The 16068-nt window shown below is 43.1% G+C and overlaps 1 protein-coding gene across 2 annotated transcripts in view; it reads left to right on the plus strand.

Moving 5' to 3' along the window:
- Positions 1–16068, plus strand: part of ULK2 (unc-51 like autophagy activating kinase 2) — a 168031-nt gene that overhangs the window by 70269 nt on the left and 81694 nt on the right. For both annotated transcript variants that reach the window (XM_069757236.1, XM_069757238.1), the window contains exon 7: positions 15038–15111. In XM_069757236.1, coding sequence (XP_069613337.1) covers positions 15038–15111 — 74 coding nt within the window. The remainder of the gene's footprint in view (positions 1–15037; positions 15112–16068) is intronic.

The raw sequence follows: 16068 nt of genomic DNA on the forward strand, positions 1-16068 counted from the left end.
AAAAAGTAAAAAAACAAACGCTACATACTTACCTTCTGCTGTCTGTCCTCGGCGCTCTGCTTCTCTGGTCTGGCTGTGAGCGCCGGGCAGCCAGAAAGCAGAGTGGTGACGTCACCGCTCTGCTTTCCGGCTGACCGACACTCACAGCCAGAGCAGGAGGAGAGCAGAGCGCAGCGCTGGAGGACAGACTGCTGTAGGTAAGTATGTACTGTTTGTTTTTTTACTTTTAGGATGGTAACCAGGGTAAACATCGGGTTACTAAGCGCGGCCCTGCGCTTAGTTACCCGATGTTTACCCTGGTTACCAGCAAAGACATCGCTGAATCGGTGTCACACACGCCGATTCAGCGATGTCTACGGGGAGTCCAGCGACGAAATAAAGTTCTGGACTTTCTTCCCCGACCAGCGACAGCACAGCAGGGGCCTGATCGCTGCTGCCTGTCACACTGGACGATATCGCTAGCGAGGACGCTGCAACGTCACGGATCGCTAGCGATATCGTCTAGTGTGACAGTACCTTAAAGAAAACTACATGGACTATGTAAATCCTATTCTAGCAGCCTATTTCTAGGGCATTGGGGACAATGATTGCAATGCTGTAAAAAGCAATTAGAAAGTAGATTATAGCCTGTTGCTAATGAGATTACACACAAACCAATACAGCGAGCTTAGGCATGCGTTTACATTGTAGATCCAGCGGCTTGCAAACTTATTCACACCCCTCGTCTTTTTACCATTTTGTGTTTAAATGATTTTTTTGGAATCCGATTTGTGTGTGATACATCAGCACTAAATCGTCTAAATTAGTGAAGTGATAAAAATAGAGGCATAAATTAAATTTACTGGATCAAATAATTTTAAAATTGGCATGTAAACTGGGTCCGGAAAGTATTCAGACCTCTTTAAAGTTTTCACTCTTCGTTTCATTGCAGCTATTTGGTAAATTCAAAAAAGCTCATTTTTTTTTCTCATTAATGTACACTCTGCATCTCATCTTGACTGAGGAAAAAAAACTAATGTAGAAATTTTTGCAAATTTATTAAAAAAAAAAACTGAAATCACATGGTTATAAGTATTCAGACCCTTTGCTCCCTTTTGAGCTAGTACAGCCATGAGTCTTCTTGGGAATGATGTAACAAGATTTTCAAACCTGGATTTGGGGATCCTCTGCCATTCTTCCTTGCAGATCCCTCCAGTTCCGTCAGGTTGGATGGTGAACTTTGGTGGCAGCCATTTTTCAGGTCTCTCCAGAGATTCTCAATTGAGTTTGTCAGGGCTTTGGCTGTGCCAGTCAAGAATGGTCACAGAGGTGTTCTGAGGCCACTTCTTTGTTATTTTAGCTGTGTGCTTAGGGTCATTGTCTTGGAAGGTGAATCTTCGGCCAAGTCTGAGGTCCAGAGCACTCTGAACCTCTGAAGCTGTTTTCATCCAGGATATTTCTGTACTTCTCCGCATCATGTTTCCTTCATTTGCAACCAGTCGTCCTGTCCCTGCAGCTGAAAAACACCCCCATAGCATGATGCTGCCGCCACCATGATTCACTGTTGAGATTGTATTGGGCAGGTGATGAGCAGTGCCTGGTTTTCTCCACACATACCACTATCTTTATCTCAGAGAATCTTATTTTTCAGTCTGGGAGTCCTTCATGTGTTTTTTTTTCAGCAAACTCTATGCAAGCTTTTCATATGTCTTGCACTGAAGAGAGGCTTCCGTCTGGTCACTCTGCCATAAAGACCCGACTGGTGGAGGGCTGCAGTAATAGTTGACTTTGTGGAACTTTCTACCATCTCCGGACTGCATCTGTTGAGCTCAGCCACAGTGATCTTGAGGTTCTTCTCCCATGATTGCTCAGTTTGGCTGGACGGCCAGGTCTAGAAAGACTTCTGGTGGTCCCAAACTTCTTCCATTTAAGGATTATGGAGGCCATTGTGCTCTTAAAAACCTTGAGCACTGCAGAAATTCTTTTGTAATCTTGGACAGATGTGTGCGTTTCCACAAATCTGTCTCTGAGCTCCTTGGCCAGTTCCTTAGACTCGTGATTCTCATTTGGTCTGACATGCACTGTGAGCTGTGAGGTCTTATATAGACAGGTGTGTGCCTTTCCAAATCAAGTCCGATCAGTTTAATTAAACACAGCTGGACTCCAATGAAGGAGTAGAACCATCTCAAGGAGGATCATAAGGAAATGGACAACATGTGACTTAAGTATGCGTGTCTGAGCAAAGGGTCTGAATACTTATGTCTATGTGATATTTAAGTTTTTCTTTTTCAATAAATGTGCAAAATTTCTACATTTCTGGGTTTTTTCCAGTCAAGATGGGGTGCAGAGTATATATTAATGAGAAAAAAACCTCACTTTTTTGAATTTATCAAATGGCTGCAATGAAAGAGTGAAAAATTTAAAGGAGTCTGAATATTTTCCATACCTACTGTAAATATATGTTCACCCCTTTTGCAATGAAGCCCCCAAAAACTTCTGCTGATAGCAATTACCTTCATAAGTCACATGCTTAGTGAAAGGAAATCCACCTGTGTGCAATCTAAGTGCCTCAAGTCTCTCAGTGTATATACACACCTTTTTGAAATGTCAGAGACTGCAACACCATTAAGCAAGAGGCAGTACTAGGCAAATGCTACCTTGAAGACCAAAGAGATCTCCAAACAAGTCAAGGACAAAGTTTTCCTGAAGTACAAATGAGGGTTGGGTAATAAAAAATAAAATAAATAATTGTCCCAATTTCCCATGATCCCCCGCAGCACCATCAAATCCATGATCATCAAATGGAAAGAACATGGTACCACAAGAAACCTGCCAAGAGAGGGTTGACCTGGAAGGAGGGTGTTAATCGGAGAGGCAGCACAGAGATTAAAGGTTATCCTGAAAGAGCTGGAGAGTTCATAAGCATAGACTGGAGTATCTGTCCATACGACCACAATAAGCCATACCCTCCATAGGTGGCCTTTTTGGAAGAGTAGCCAGAAAAAATGCATTTACTAACACACAAAAATTGTAATGCTCGTTTTGAGTTTGCCAAGACATGAGACTCTCCAAATGTATGGAAGAATGTGCTGTGGTCATATGAGGCCAGAATCTAACTTTTTGGCCACCAAGGTAAACGTTATGTCTAGCACCAAACCAACACCGCTCACCACTCCAAAAATACCATCCCCACAGCAAAACATGGTGGTGGCAGCATCATGCTGTGGGCAGGGGCTGGCTGGCACTTTTCAGCCTGGGGGGCAATCACAAGGCAGTGGCCCACCAGTTGCGGTGGACCATCCCTGCCCTGCTTATCTCTGGTCCCTGCATTAAAGCAGCAGAAATAACATGCTTTAAAAAATGGGAAGGTATATAGATATGGGAACAGAACGGAGCTTGCTGAATAGATATGGGAACACAAGCAAGTTTACTACCTACATAGATACTGCAACAGAAGCAAGCTGACTGCATAGACACGAGAATGGAACTAAGATTACTACATACGGTACATACCTGAACTGAAATGAGCTTACAAAAAAGATATGTGAGCAGAATCAAGCTTACTACAAAGCTATGGGAAAAGAACAGAGCTTACTACAGAGATAAGGGAGCAGAGCCAAGCTTTCGCCTACTAAGTCTACTACATAGAGCAATAAAACCAAGACTCCTACGTAGATATGGGAACAGAACCAGGCTTACCGCATACATATGGTACCAGAATCTAGATTACTATATTGATACAGCACCAGAACCAAGCTTACTGCTTACATATGGTACTATAACTGAGCTGATTTACAAACATACATACAACTCCAGAAACACGGACATGTAAAACACACAGTATGGCAGGGGTATTGCTAGGGTCATAAAAGATCAGGGGCCCAAGCCCCAAAGTGCATGTCTCCCCATACGACCCCCCTCTAGCTATTTAAAATAGCATCTATACATGTATAATTACAGTATATACTGTTTCTAACCAAAAACACACAATGCAATGACCAATATTATAAAATTACGGCTATAAAATGCCAAATAATACGGCTACACAATGTCAACTACCATAACCACTACACAGCGAATACATAATATTATCATATTACCATTACCTCTACATAACAAAACACTTTATATAAATACCAATGACACCACTATACACCTTCTACTACATAATGACTGAAACACATTAAGCTGTTACTAAATAAAAAAAAGAAAACAAAAATGCTACTAAAGAGCAATAATACCACCTTATAGTAACCATATATTGGTAGATCGCAGCCCTGCACATACATGTGATTACAGTACAGTCATATATAGTAACTTACAGATGACGTTTTTTCTCATTCAGGTGCCCCTATGAAAACTATTAATTTCCCTACTTATAACAAATAATGTCCTCTGGGTTCCCAACCAGCTCTGTATACAGTGGGTACAGAAAGTATTCAGACCCATTTACATTTTTCACTCTTTGTTTCATTACAGCCATTTGGTAAATTCAAAAATTTTATTTTTTTCACATTAATGTACAGTCTGCACCCCATCTTAACTGAAAAAACCCTGAAATGTAGAAATTTTTACAAATTTATGAAAAAGGAAAAACTGAAATATCCCATGGTCATAAGTATTTAGACCCTTTGCTCAGTATTGAATAGAAACACCCTTTTGAGCTAGTACAGCCATGAGTCTTGGGAATGATGCAACAAGTTTTTCACACCTGAATTTGGGGATCCTCTGCCATTCTTCCTTGCAGATCCTGTCCAGTTCCGTCAGGTTGGATGGTGAACGTTGGTGGACGCCATTTTCAGGTCTCTCCAAAGATGACCATTGGGTTTAGGTCAGGGCTCTTGCTGGGCCAGTCAAGAATGGTCACAGAGTTGTTCTGAAGCCGCTCCTTTGTTAGCTGTGTGCTTGGGGTCATTGTCTTGTTGGAAGGTGAACCTTCGGCCAAGTCTGAGGTCCACAGCACTCTGGAAGAGGTTTTCGTCCAGGATATCTCTGTACTTGGCCGCATTCATGTTTCCTTCAATGACAACCAGTCGTCCTGTCCCTGCAGCTGAAGAACACCCCATAGCATGATGCTGCCTCCACCATGCTTCACCGTGGGGATTGTATTGGGCAGTTGATTAGCAGTGCCTGGTTTTCTCCACACATACCGCTTAGAATTATCACCAAAAAGGTCTACCTTCATCTCATCAGACCAGAGAATCTTACTTCTCATAATCTGGGAGTCCTTCATGTGTTTTTTTAGCAAACTATTGGGGCTTTCCTATGTCTTGCACTGAGGAGAGGCTTCTGTCGGGCCACTCTGCCATAAAGGCCTGACTGGTGGAGGCTGCAGTGATAGTTGACTTTGTGGAACTTTCTCCCATCTCCCTACTGCATCTCTGGAGCTCAGCCACAGTGATCTTGGTGTTCTTCGTTAGCTCTCTCACCGAGGCTCTTCTCCCACGATTGCTCAGTTTGGCTGGACGGCCAGGTCTAGGAAGACTTCCGGAGGTCCCAAACTTCTTCCATTTATAAGCGACTGTTCTATAAGGAACCTTGAGAACTGCAGAAATTCTGGTGTAACCTTGGCCAGATCTGAGCCTGGCCACAATTGTCTCTGAGCTCCTTGGCCAGGTCCTTTGACCTCATGATTCTCACTTGGTCTGACATGCACTGTGAGCTGTGAGGTCTTATATAGACAGGTGTGCGCCTTCCCAAATCAAGTCCTATCAGTTTGTTTAAACACAGCTGGACTCCAATGAAGGAGTAGAACCATCTCAAGGAGGATCACAAGGAAATGGACAGCATGTGACCTAAATATGAGTGTCTGAGCAAAGGGTCTGAATACTTATGACCATGTGATATTTCAGTATTTCTGTTTTATTAAATTAGCAAAAATTTCTACCTTCCTGTTTTTTTTTTTTTTCAGTCAAGATGGGGTGCAGAGTGCACATTAATGAGAAAAAAATGAAGATTTTTGAATTTACCAAATTGCTGCAATAAAACAAAAAGTGAAAAATTTAAAGGGGTCTGAATACTTTCCGTACCCACTATGTATACAGGATAATATGTGAGTGGTGTATATTACTCAATGACTACAGACATCAGATATTACACCAGTCACATATCCAGTATATACCATCAGATGTCTGTGCACGTAGTATATTACATACAGTATACAGGATATGTAACTGGTGGGTGATATGTCTACAAACATCAGATGTCATATACAGGATAGTATGTGACTGGTATACTGTATATAATACTACGAGTACAGACATCAGGCATTTGACTATCACATACATGGCCTCACAAGGCCCATTCATACAATAAATAGACTCGACAAACCATTAGTGGAAAGAAATGGCCGTGTTATTTATTTTTGAGTTACTTGAAAATTCCATAACATACATTTTTAATCTTAAAATTTAACTCTTCAAATAACCAAAAGTTTAACCATCATCATCACAACCAATCCACCCATAAGGGCGATTTTCCTCGCAAAATAAATTACACGACAAAGGAGACTGAGATAAAAAAGGGGAGGGTGGGCGGGATCTTCAATTCCTCAGGATATGTGAAGACTGAGGAGAAAATTCAAATACTGGGCTTTTTATAGCCCGCAAAAAGCCCGCCAAAAACAAACTGTCCAATGAGGAGCTGTTGCTATGCCAGTTAAAACCCTTCCAGCAAACAGCTCCCCCCGCTTCTGGCACGAAACAGCCAAAGCTTACCCAAATACAAATAGCTCCACAACCTTAACAAATAACTTTAATAAATTTCCTTCCTGGCCTGTGAAGCCATGAGACCCCCCCTATAATTTCAATATTATGGGCGGGGGAGGGCTAACAATATTATCTACTATATAACATCTGATGTCTGTACACATAGTATAAGGGTATGTTTCCATGGTCAGGAAACGTAGCGCTTTGGACGCAGCGGATACCCCGCTCCGCCCAAAGTCCCCCTTTGTACGCGTGGTGATTCCGCCTGTGTTCATTGAGCACATGCGCATGAGGAATCACCGCATCCTGTACATAGAGTGGGTTAGTTATCTTGCAGAGACGGAGCTGTTCCTAGATCGTGGGAACTTTCCTAGAAAGCTCCCTGGCTCGAGTTCATATGAGGACAACCAGCAGAGGGCGCCCTCTTATGATCTTGAGCCTGGGAGCTTTCTAGGAAAGTTCCCACGATCTAGGAACAGCCAGCAGAGGGCGCCTCACCGCAAATGCAGGTAAATATAGGTCAATGAACTACTTTACCTACATTCTCCGGGGTTTTGCAGACAGGAGTAGCGCTGCATTAGCAGAACTCCTGGCTGCAAAATATTTTAACCCCTTCAGATGGATTTACATCGTTGGACTTGACAGATCCTCGGAAGGTATGTATATTCTTGGTTTATTATTTTTTTTTTATTTACAGATCGAGGGTCTTCAGTGAGTGGATTGAGAGTAGAATAAATTAATACAACAACCTTTGTGATTTTTTCATTAAATTAATTTTTAATAATGTGTGTGTGTTTTTTTTTTTACCCTTTACTAGTATTGGATTAATAATGGATAGGTGTCAAGATAGGGAGCCCACGCCAATTTTTTCCGCCTTTTAACCCTTTAATTTACTAGCTAGAACGGCCAAATTTTGCAGATACACACTACTGACATTAGTAGTGTGGAATATGCAAAAAAAAAAAGGTGATATGAGATGGTTTACTGTATGTAATCATGTCTCATATCATGTCGGGTTTAGGAAGGAGAAAGCAAAAGCCGGTAATTGAATTACCGGCTTTCTGCTATATCGCGCTGTATGAAGTAATAATATGTATACATATATGTGTCTCATATAGTCAGTGAGACACATATATGTATATATATTATTACTTCATACAGCGCGATATAGCAGAAAGCCGGTAATTCAATTACCGGCTTTTGCTTTCTCCTTCCTAAACCCGACATGATATGAGACATGATTACATACAGTAAACCATCTCATATCACCTTTTTTTTTTGCATATTCCACACTACTAATGTCAGTAGTGTGTATCTGCAAAATTTGGCCGTTCTAGCTAGTAAATTAAAGGGTTAAATGGCGGAAAAAATTGGCGTGGGCTCCCGCGCAATTTTCTCCGCCAGAGTAGTAAAGCCAGTGGCTGAGGGCAGATATTAATAGCCTGGAGAGGGTCCACGGTAATTGCCCCCCCCCCCCCGGCTAAAAACACCTGCCCCCAGCCACCCCAGAAAAGGCACATCTGGAAGCGCCTATTCTGGCACTTGGTCACTCTCTTCCCATTCCCGTGTAGCGGTGGGATATGGGGTAATGAAGGGTTAATGCCACCTTGCTATTGTAAGGTGACATTAAAGGGAACCTGTCACCCCGTTTTTTGAGATATAAATACTGTTAAATAGGGCCTGTGCTGTGCATTACTATGGTGTATGTAGTGTACCCTGATTCCCCATGTATGCCGAGAAATACATTACCAAAGTCGGCGTTTTCGCCTGTCAATCAGGCTGGTCTGGTCAGGTGGGCGTGTTCACAGCGTTCTTTTCTTCCCGAGGTTTCCGTTGGTGGCGTAGTGGTGTGCGCATGTCCAAGGTCCGGATTCCCTGTGCCCACGTGAAGACACAGCGCGCGATCTGCGCTGTCATTCCTTTCATCGGTGCGGGCGGCCATCTTCCTGGGGCCGCGCGTGCGCAGATGTAGTGCTCTGCTGCACGGGGCTTCAGGAAAATGGCCGCGGGATGCCGCGCGTGCGCAGAAGAGATCGCGGCGGCCATTTTCCCAAAGCCAAGCAACTCGGCTTTGGGAAAATGGCCGCCGCGATCTCTTCTGCACACGCGCGGCATCCCGCGGCCATTTTCCTGAAGCCCCGTGCAGCAGAGCACTACATCTGCGCACGCGCGGCCCCAGGAAGATGGCCGCCCGCACTGATGAAAGGAATGACAGCGCAGATCGCGCGCTGTGTCTTCACGTGGGCACAGGGAATCCGGACCTTGGACATGCGCACACCACTACGCCACCAACGGAAACCTGGGGAAGAAAAGAACGCTGTGAACACGCCCACCTGACCAGACCAGCCTGATTGACAGGCGAAAACGCCGACTTTGGTAATGTATTTCTCGGCATACATGGGGAATCAGGGTACACTACATACACCATAGTAACGCACAGCACAGGCCCTATTTAACAGTATTTATATCTCAATCTCAAAAAACGGGGTGACAGGTTCCCTTTAAGCCTAATTAATAATGGAGAGGCATCAATTATGACACCTATCCATTATTAATCCAATACTAGTAAAGGGTAAAAAAAAAACCACACACATTATTAAAAATTAATTTAATGAAAAAATCACAAAGGTTGTTGTATTAATTTATTCTACTCTCAATCCACTCACTGAAGACCCTCGATCTGTAAATAAAAAAAAAAATAATAAACCAAGAATATACATACCTTCCGAGGATCTGTCAAGTCCAACGATGTAAATCCATCTGAAGGGGTTAAAATATTTTGCAGCCAGGAGTTCTGCTAATGCAGCGCTACTCCTGTCTGCAAAACCCCGGAGAATGTAGGTAAAGTAGGTCATTGACCTATATTTACCTGCATTTGCGGTGAGGCGCCCTCTGCTGGCTGTTCCTAGATCGTGGGAACTTTCCTAGAAAGCTCCCAGGCTCAAGATCATAAGAGGGCGCCCTCTGCTGGTTGTCCTCATATGAACTCGAGCCAGGGAGCTTTCTAGGAAAGTTCCCACGATCTAGGAACAGCTCCGTCTCTGCAAGATAACTAACCCACTCTATGTACAGGATGCGGTGATTCCTCATGCGCATGTGCTCAATGAACACAGGCGGAATCACCACGCGTACAAAGGGGGACTTTGGGCGGAGCGGGGTATCCGCTGCGTCCAAAGCGCTACGTTTCCTGACCATGGAAACATACCCTTATACTATGTGTACAGACATCAGATGTTATATAGTAGATAATATTGTTAGCCCTCCCCCGCCCATAATATTGAAATTATAGGGGGGGTCTCATGGCTTCACAGGCCAGGAAGGAAATTTATTAAAGTTATTTGTTAAGGTTGTGGAGCTATTTGTATTTGGGTAAGCTTTGGCTGTTTCGTGCCAGAAGCGGGGGGAGCTGTTTGCTGGAAGGGTTTTAACTGGCATAGCAACAGCTCCTCATTGGACAGTTTGTTTTTGGCGGGCTTTTTGCGGGCTATAAAAAGCCCAGTATTTGAATTTTCTCCTCAGTCTTCACATATCCTGAGGAATTGAAGATCCCGCCCACCCTCCCCTTTTTTATCTCAGTCTCCTTTGTCGTGTAATTTATTTTGCGAGGAAAATCGCCCTTATGGGTGGATTGGTTGTGATGATGATGGTTAAACTTTTGGTTATTTGAAGAGTTAAATTTTAAGATTAAAAATGTATGTTATGGAATTTTCAAGTAACTCAAAAATAAATAACACGGCCATTTCTTTCCACTAATGGTTTGTCGAGTCTATTTATTGTATGAATGGGCCTTGTGAGGCCATGTATGTGATAGTCAAATGCCTGATGTCTGTACTCGTAGTATTATATACAGTATACCAGTCACATACTATCCTGTATATGACATCTGATGTTTGTAGACATATCACCCACCAGTTACATATCCTGTATACTGTATGTAATATACTACGTGCACAGACATCTGATGGTATATACTGGATATGTGACTGGTGTAATATCTGATGTCTGTAGTCATTGAGTAATATACACCACTCACATATTATCCTGTATACATAGTGGGTACGGAAAGTATTCAGACCCCTTTAAATTTTTCACTTTTTGTTTTATTGCAGCAATTTGGTAAATTCAAAAATCTTCATTTTTTTCTCATTAATGTGCACTCTGCACCCCATCTTGACTGAAAAAAAAAAAAAACAGGAAGGTAGAAATTTTTGCTAATTTAATAAAACAGAAATACTGAAATATCACATGGTCATAAGTATTCAGACCCTTTGCTCAGACACTCATATTTAGGTCACATGCTGTCCATTTCCTTGTGATCCTCCTTGAGATGGTTCTACTCCTTCATTGGAGTCCAGCTGTGTTTAATTAAACTGATAGGACTTGATTTGGGAAGGCGCACACCTGTCTATATAAGACCTCACAGCTCACAGTGCATGTCAGACCAAGTGAGAATCATGAGGTCAAAGGACCTGGCCAAGGAGCTCAGAGACAATTGTGGCCAGGCTCAGATCTGGCCAAGGTTACACCAGAATTTCTGCAGTTCTCAAGGTTCCTTATAGAACAGTCGCTTATAAATGGAAGAAGTTTGGGACCTCCGGAAGTCTTCCTAGACCTGGCCGTCCAGCCAAACTGAGCAATCGTGGGAGAAGAGCCTCGGTGAGAGAGCTAACGAAGAACACCAAGATCACTGTGGCTGAGCTCCAGAGATGCAGTAGGGAGATGGGAGAAAGTTCCACAAAGTCAACTATCACTGCAGCCTCCACCAGTCAGGCCTTTATGGCAGAGTGGCCCGACAGAAGCCTCTCCTCAGTGCAAGACATAGGAAAGCCCCAATAGTTTGCTAAAAAAACACATGAAGGACTCCCAGATTATGAGAAGTAAGATTCTCTGGTCTGATGAGATGAAGGTAGACCTTTTTGGTGATAATTCTAAGCGGTATGTGTTGAGAAAACCAGGCACTGCTAATCAACTGCCCAATACAATCCCCACGGTGAAGCATGGTGGAGGCAGCATCATGCTATGGGGTGTTCTTCAGCTGCAGGGACAGGACGACTGGTTGTCATTGAAGGAAACATGAATGCGGCCAAGTACAGAGATATCCTGGACGAAAACCTCTTCCAGAGTGCTGTGGACCTCAGACTTGGCCGAAGGTTCACCTTCCAACAAGACAATGACCCCAAGCACACAGCTAACAAAGGAGCGGCTTCAGAACAACTCTGTGACCATTCTTGACTGGCCCAGCAAGAGCCCTGACCTAAACCCAATGGTCATCTTTGGAGAGACCTGAAAATGGCGTCCACCAACGTTCACCATCCAACCTGACGGAACTGGACAGGATCTGCAAGGAAGAATGGCAGAGGATCCCCAAATTCAGGTGTGAAAAACTTGTTGCATCATTCCCAAGACTCATGGCTGTATTAGCTCAAAAGGGTGTTTCTATTCAATACTGAGCAAAGGGTCTAAATACTTATGACCATGGGATATTTCAGTTTTTCCTTTTTCATAAATTTGTAAAAATTTCTACATTTCAGGGTTTTTTCAGTTAAGATGGGGTGCAGACTGTACATTAATGTGAAAAAAATAAAATTTTTGAATTTACCAAATGGCTGTAATGAAACAAAGAGTGAAAAATGTAAATGGGTCTGAATACTTTCTGTACCCACTGTATACAGAGCTGGTTGGGAACCCAGAGGACATTATTTGTTATAAGTAGGGAAATTAATAGTTTTCATAGGGGCACCTGAATGAGAAAAAACGTCATCTGTAAGTTACTATATATGACTGTACTGTAATCACATGTATGTGCAGGGCTGCGATCTACCAATATATGGTTACTATAAGGTGGTATTATTGCTCTTTAGTAGCATTTTTGTTTTCTTTTTTTTTATTTAGTAACAGCTTAATGTGTTTCAGTCATTATGTAGTAGAAGGTGTATAGTGGTGTCATTGGTATTTATATAAAGTGTTTTGTTATGTAGAGGTAATGGTAATATGATAATATTATGTATTCGCTGTGTAGTGGTTATGGTAGTTGACATTGTGTAGCCGTATTATTTGGCATTTTATAGCCGTAATTTTATAATATTGGTCATTGCATTGTGTGTTTTTGGTTAGAAACAGTATATACTGTAATTATACATGTATAGATGCTATTTTAAATAGCTAGAGGGGGGTCGTATGGGGAGACATGCACTTTGGGGCTTGGGCCCCTGATCTTTTATGACCCTAGCAACACCCCTGCCATACTGTGTGTTTTACATGTCCGTGTTTCTGGAGTTGTATGTATGTTTGTAAATCAGCTCAGTTATAGTACCATATGTAAGCAGTAAGCTTGGTTCTGGTGCTGTATCAATATAGTAATCTAGATTCTGGTACCATATGTATGCGGTAAGCCTGGTTCTGTTCCCATATCTACGTAGGAGTCTTGGTTTTATTGCTCTATGTAGTAGACTTAGTAGGCGAAAGCTTGGCTCTGCTCCCTTATCTCTGTAGTAAGCTCTGTTCTTTTCCCATAGCTTTGTAGTAAGCTTGATTCTGCTCACATATCTTTTTTGTAAGCTCATTTCAGTTCAGGTATGTACCGTATGTAGTAATCTTAGTTCCATTCTCGTGTCTATGCAGTCAGCTTGCTTCTGTTGCAGTATCTATGTAGGTAGTAAGCTTGCTTGTGTTCCCATATCTATTCAGCAAGCTCCGTTCTGTTCCCATATCTATATACCTTCCCATTTTTTAAAGCATGTTATTTCTGCTGCTTTAATGCAGGGACCAGAGATAAGCAGGGCAGGGATGGTCCACCGCAACTGGTGGGCCACTGCCTTGTGATTGCCCCCCAGGCTGAAAAGTGCCAGCCAGCCCCTGCTCTGAGGTACAGGGATGGAGATTTATTGCAGGAGATTGAACTTTCCTGCAGATCTGGTGACCCTGGAGCTGATAACCTGTCACTGACAGGGCGACCCTGAAAGTCCACTCTCCTGCAATAAATCTCAGTGATCACCAGCAGAGCAGCCGCTGACTCTATACAGGACCAGCCCGATATTTATCAGTGTCCCCTGCTCACCACACAGAAGCTCTACAACTCACCGTCCGGCCTCCTGTCTGAGCCGCCCACAAGCTCCTCTCCGGCCGGAAGAAGATATACAGCCGCGCTCCCCCACTCCAGCAGAGCAGACGGCCGCACACAGGGAGCTGTGGCTGCGTCTGTGTCTCCTCCACTGTGATGCCGCCTGCACAGCTAAAAGAAGGCGGCCCCCTGGCGGCCTTAATCAGCTGCTTAGTGACCGGCCCAGGGGGCAAATGCCCCTCTTCCACCTGGGCCAGTCCGCCCCTGGCTGTGGGCATGTTTTTTGGCAGCAGGGGAGGATGGATGGTGCGAAACACAGGGATATTCTTGAGTAAAACCTGTTTGTGATTTGAACCTGGGATATGGAGTCTCACCTTCCAACAAGACAGTGACCCAGAGCATACTGGTAAAGCAACACTCGGGTGGTTTAAAGGAAAACATGTAAATGTTTTGCAGTGGCCTAGTCACAGCCCAGACCTTAATTCAATTGAGAATCTGTGGTCAGACTTAAAGATTGCTGTTCACAAGAGGAAACCATCGAATTTTAAGGAGCTGGAGAGGTTTTGCCCAGAGGAATGGGTAAAAGTCTCATTGGAAAGCTCATAGAGGCTTATCCGAAGCAACTTGCAGTTGTAATTGCTGCAAAAGGAAACTCTATAAAGTACTGACTTTAGGGGGGTGAATAGTTATGCACACTGACATTTTCAGTTACTTTGTCCTATTTGTTGTTTGCTTCGCAATAAAAAGAAACCCAAATATTCACCGTTGTAGGCATGTTCTTTACATGAACTGATGCAAACTCTCTAAAAAAAAAAAAATGAAATTCCATTTTGTAAGGTAGCAAAACACAAAAAAAATGCCAAGGGGGTTAATGGTTTTGCAAGCCACTGAATGAATAGGCAGACACTCTGTTCACGTTTGCCTCCGTGTGCTTGAGTTTGTATAGTATTGCAATGCAGCAACTTGCACCTATACATGCATTTCATTTTGCTAGGTGGTGCCTGTCTGTGTTTTTTTTTTTTTGCAAACTAGAATGCGCGGCATAGATCTCTATCTGTATACTATGTATGAACTCCTTTCAGTGGCTCATATTCCCACTGAATATTACCACCAGCTATTACTATCCAAGCTCTGCATTGGGCCACTATTGGTGTAGTGTTGTAGCCGTTCCATTAATGTATCAGACTCTCTAACTGTAAGTTTTACTTCCCTTAAAACTACTGGCTTTTTGGTTGTTTGGTGGTTCATGTGGATTCTCATACACTTTATTTTTTTTATTTCTCTCTTCTAGCGGACTTTGGCTTTGCACGTTATTTACAGAGTAACATGATGGCTGCCACATTATGTGGATCACCAATGTACATGGTCAGTAAAGTTTTGCCTAATTCTTAATGTGACAGTAATGTACATTTGCCTTAAAACCGTAGTGAAACATACTTATACTTGCTTCAAAGGTGCCACTTTACAAGTTACAAATCCCTGAAATACTGCAAAGACTCGTTTTTTGACAGTTGAAGTTCATGCCAAGTATTAAAGGGTTGTACCCAAAAGATCATATTGTGCCCCATCTAAAGGATAGGAGATAATTGCTAATCACTAGGGGTCCAACCGCTGGGAGCCCCGGGGATCTCTAGACTGGTGCTCTGGAACCCTGAGAACACCTCTCTGAAGCCCCATTTTTGAATGAAGCAGAGGTGCACATGCACTTCTTCCTCTCCATTAATGGTCTGTGGGACCAAGGACAAACAAATGCACCTCCAATCCATTCGTGGTCTGTGGGACCAAGGCCAAGCTTGCGCACCTCCACTCCATTCGTGGTCTGTGTGACCAAAGCCAAGCATGCTGACCTCCACTCCATTCATGGTCTGTGGGACCAAGGCCAAGCATGCGTATCTCCACTCCATTCTGGTTTGTGGGACCAAGGCCAGGCATGTACACTTCCACTCCTTTCATAGTCTGTTGGACCAAGGCCAAGCATGCGCATCTCTACTCCATTCAGAACGGTTCCAGAGTCCCTATCTCTGGATCCCAGAAATCAGACCCTCAGTGATTAGCACTTTAATCCCCATCGTGTGGATAGGGGATAAGTTGATTTAAAAAAAAAAAAAAAAAAACTCTCTTTAATAACTCTACAAGAGTTTCCAGAGTCATGGAAAATCTTGTAAAAGTGATCTTGCTCAGACTTCTCGTCAATAAGCTGTGATGCTAAACTGGTCCATAGTTGTAATTATACGAACATGCTTCTCTTACAACGCTTTATAGACTTGTTAACCACAGTCACATATATAACCACGTTCAAGCCTAGTTGTTACAGGCAGATAC

This window comes from Ranitomeya imitator, chromosome 3 (genome assembly GCF_032444005.1).
Source record: "Ranitomeya imitator isolate aRanImi1 chromosome 3, aRanImi1.pri, whole genome shotgun sequence".
In the NCBI taxonomy this organism is placed as follows: domain Eukaryota; kingdom Metazoa; phylum Chordata; class Amphibia; order Anura; family Dendrobatidae; genus Ranitomeya; species Ranitomeya imitator.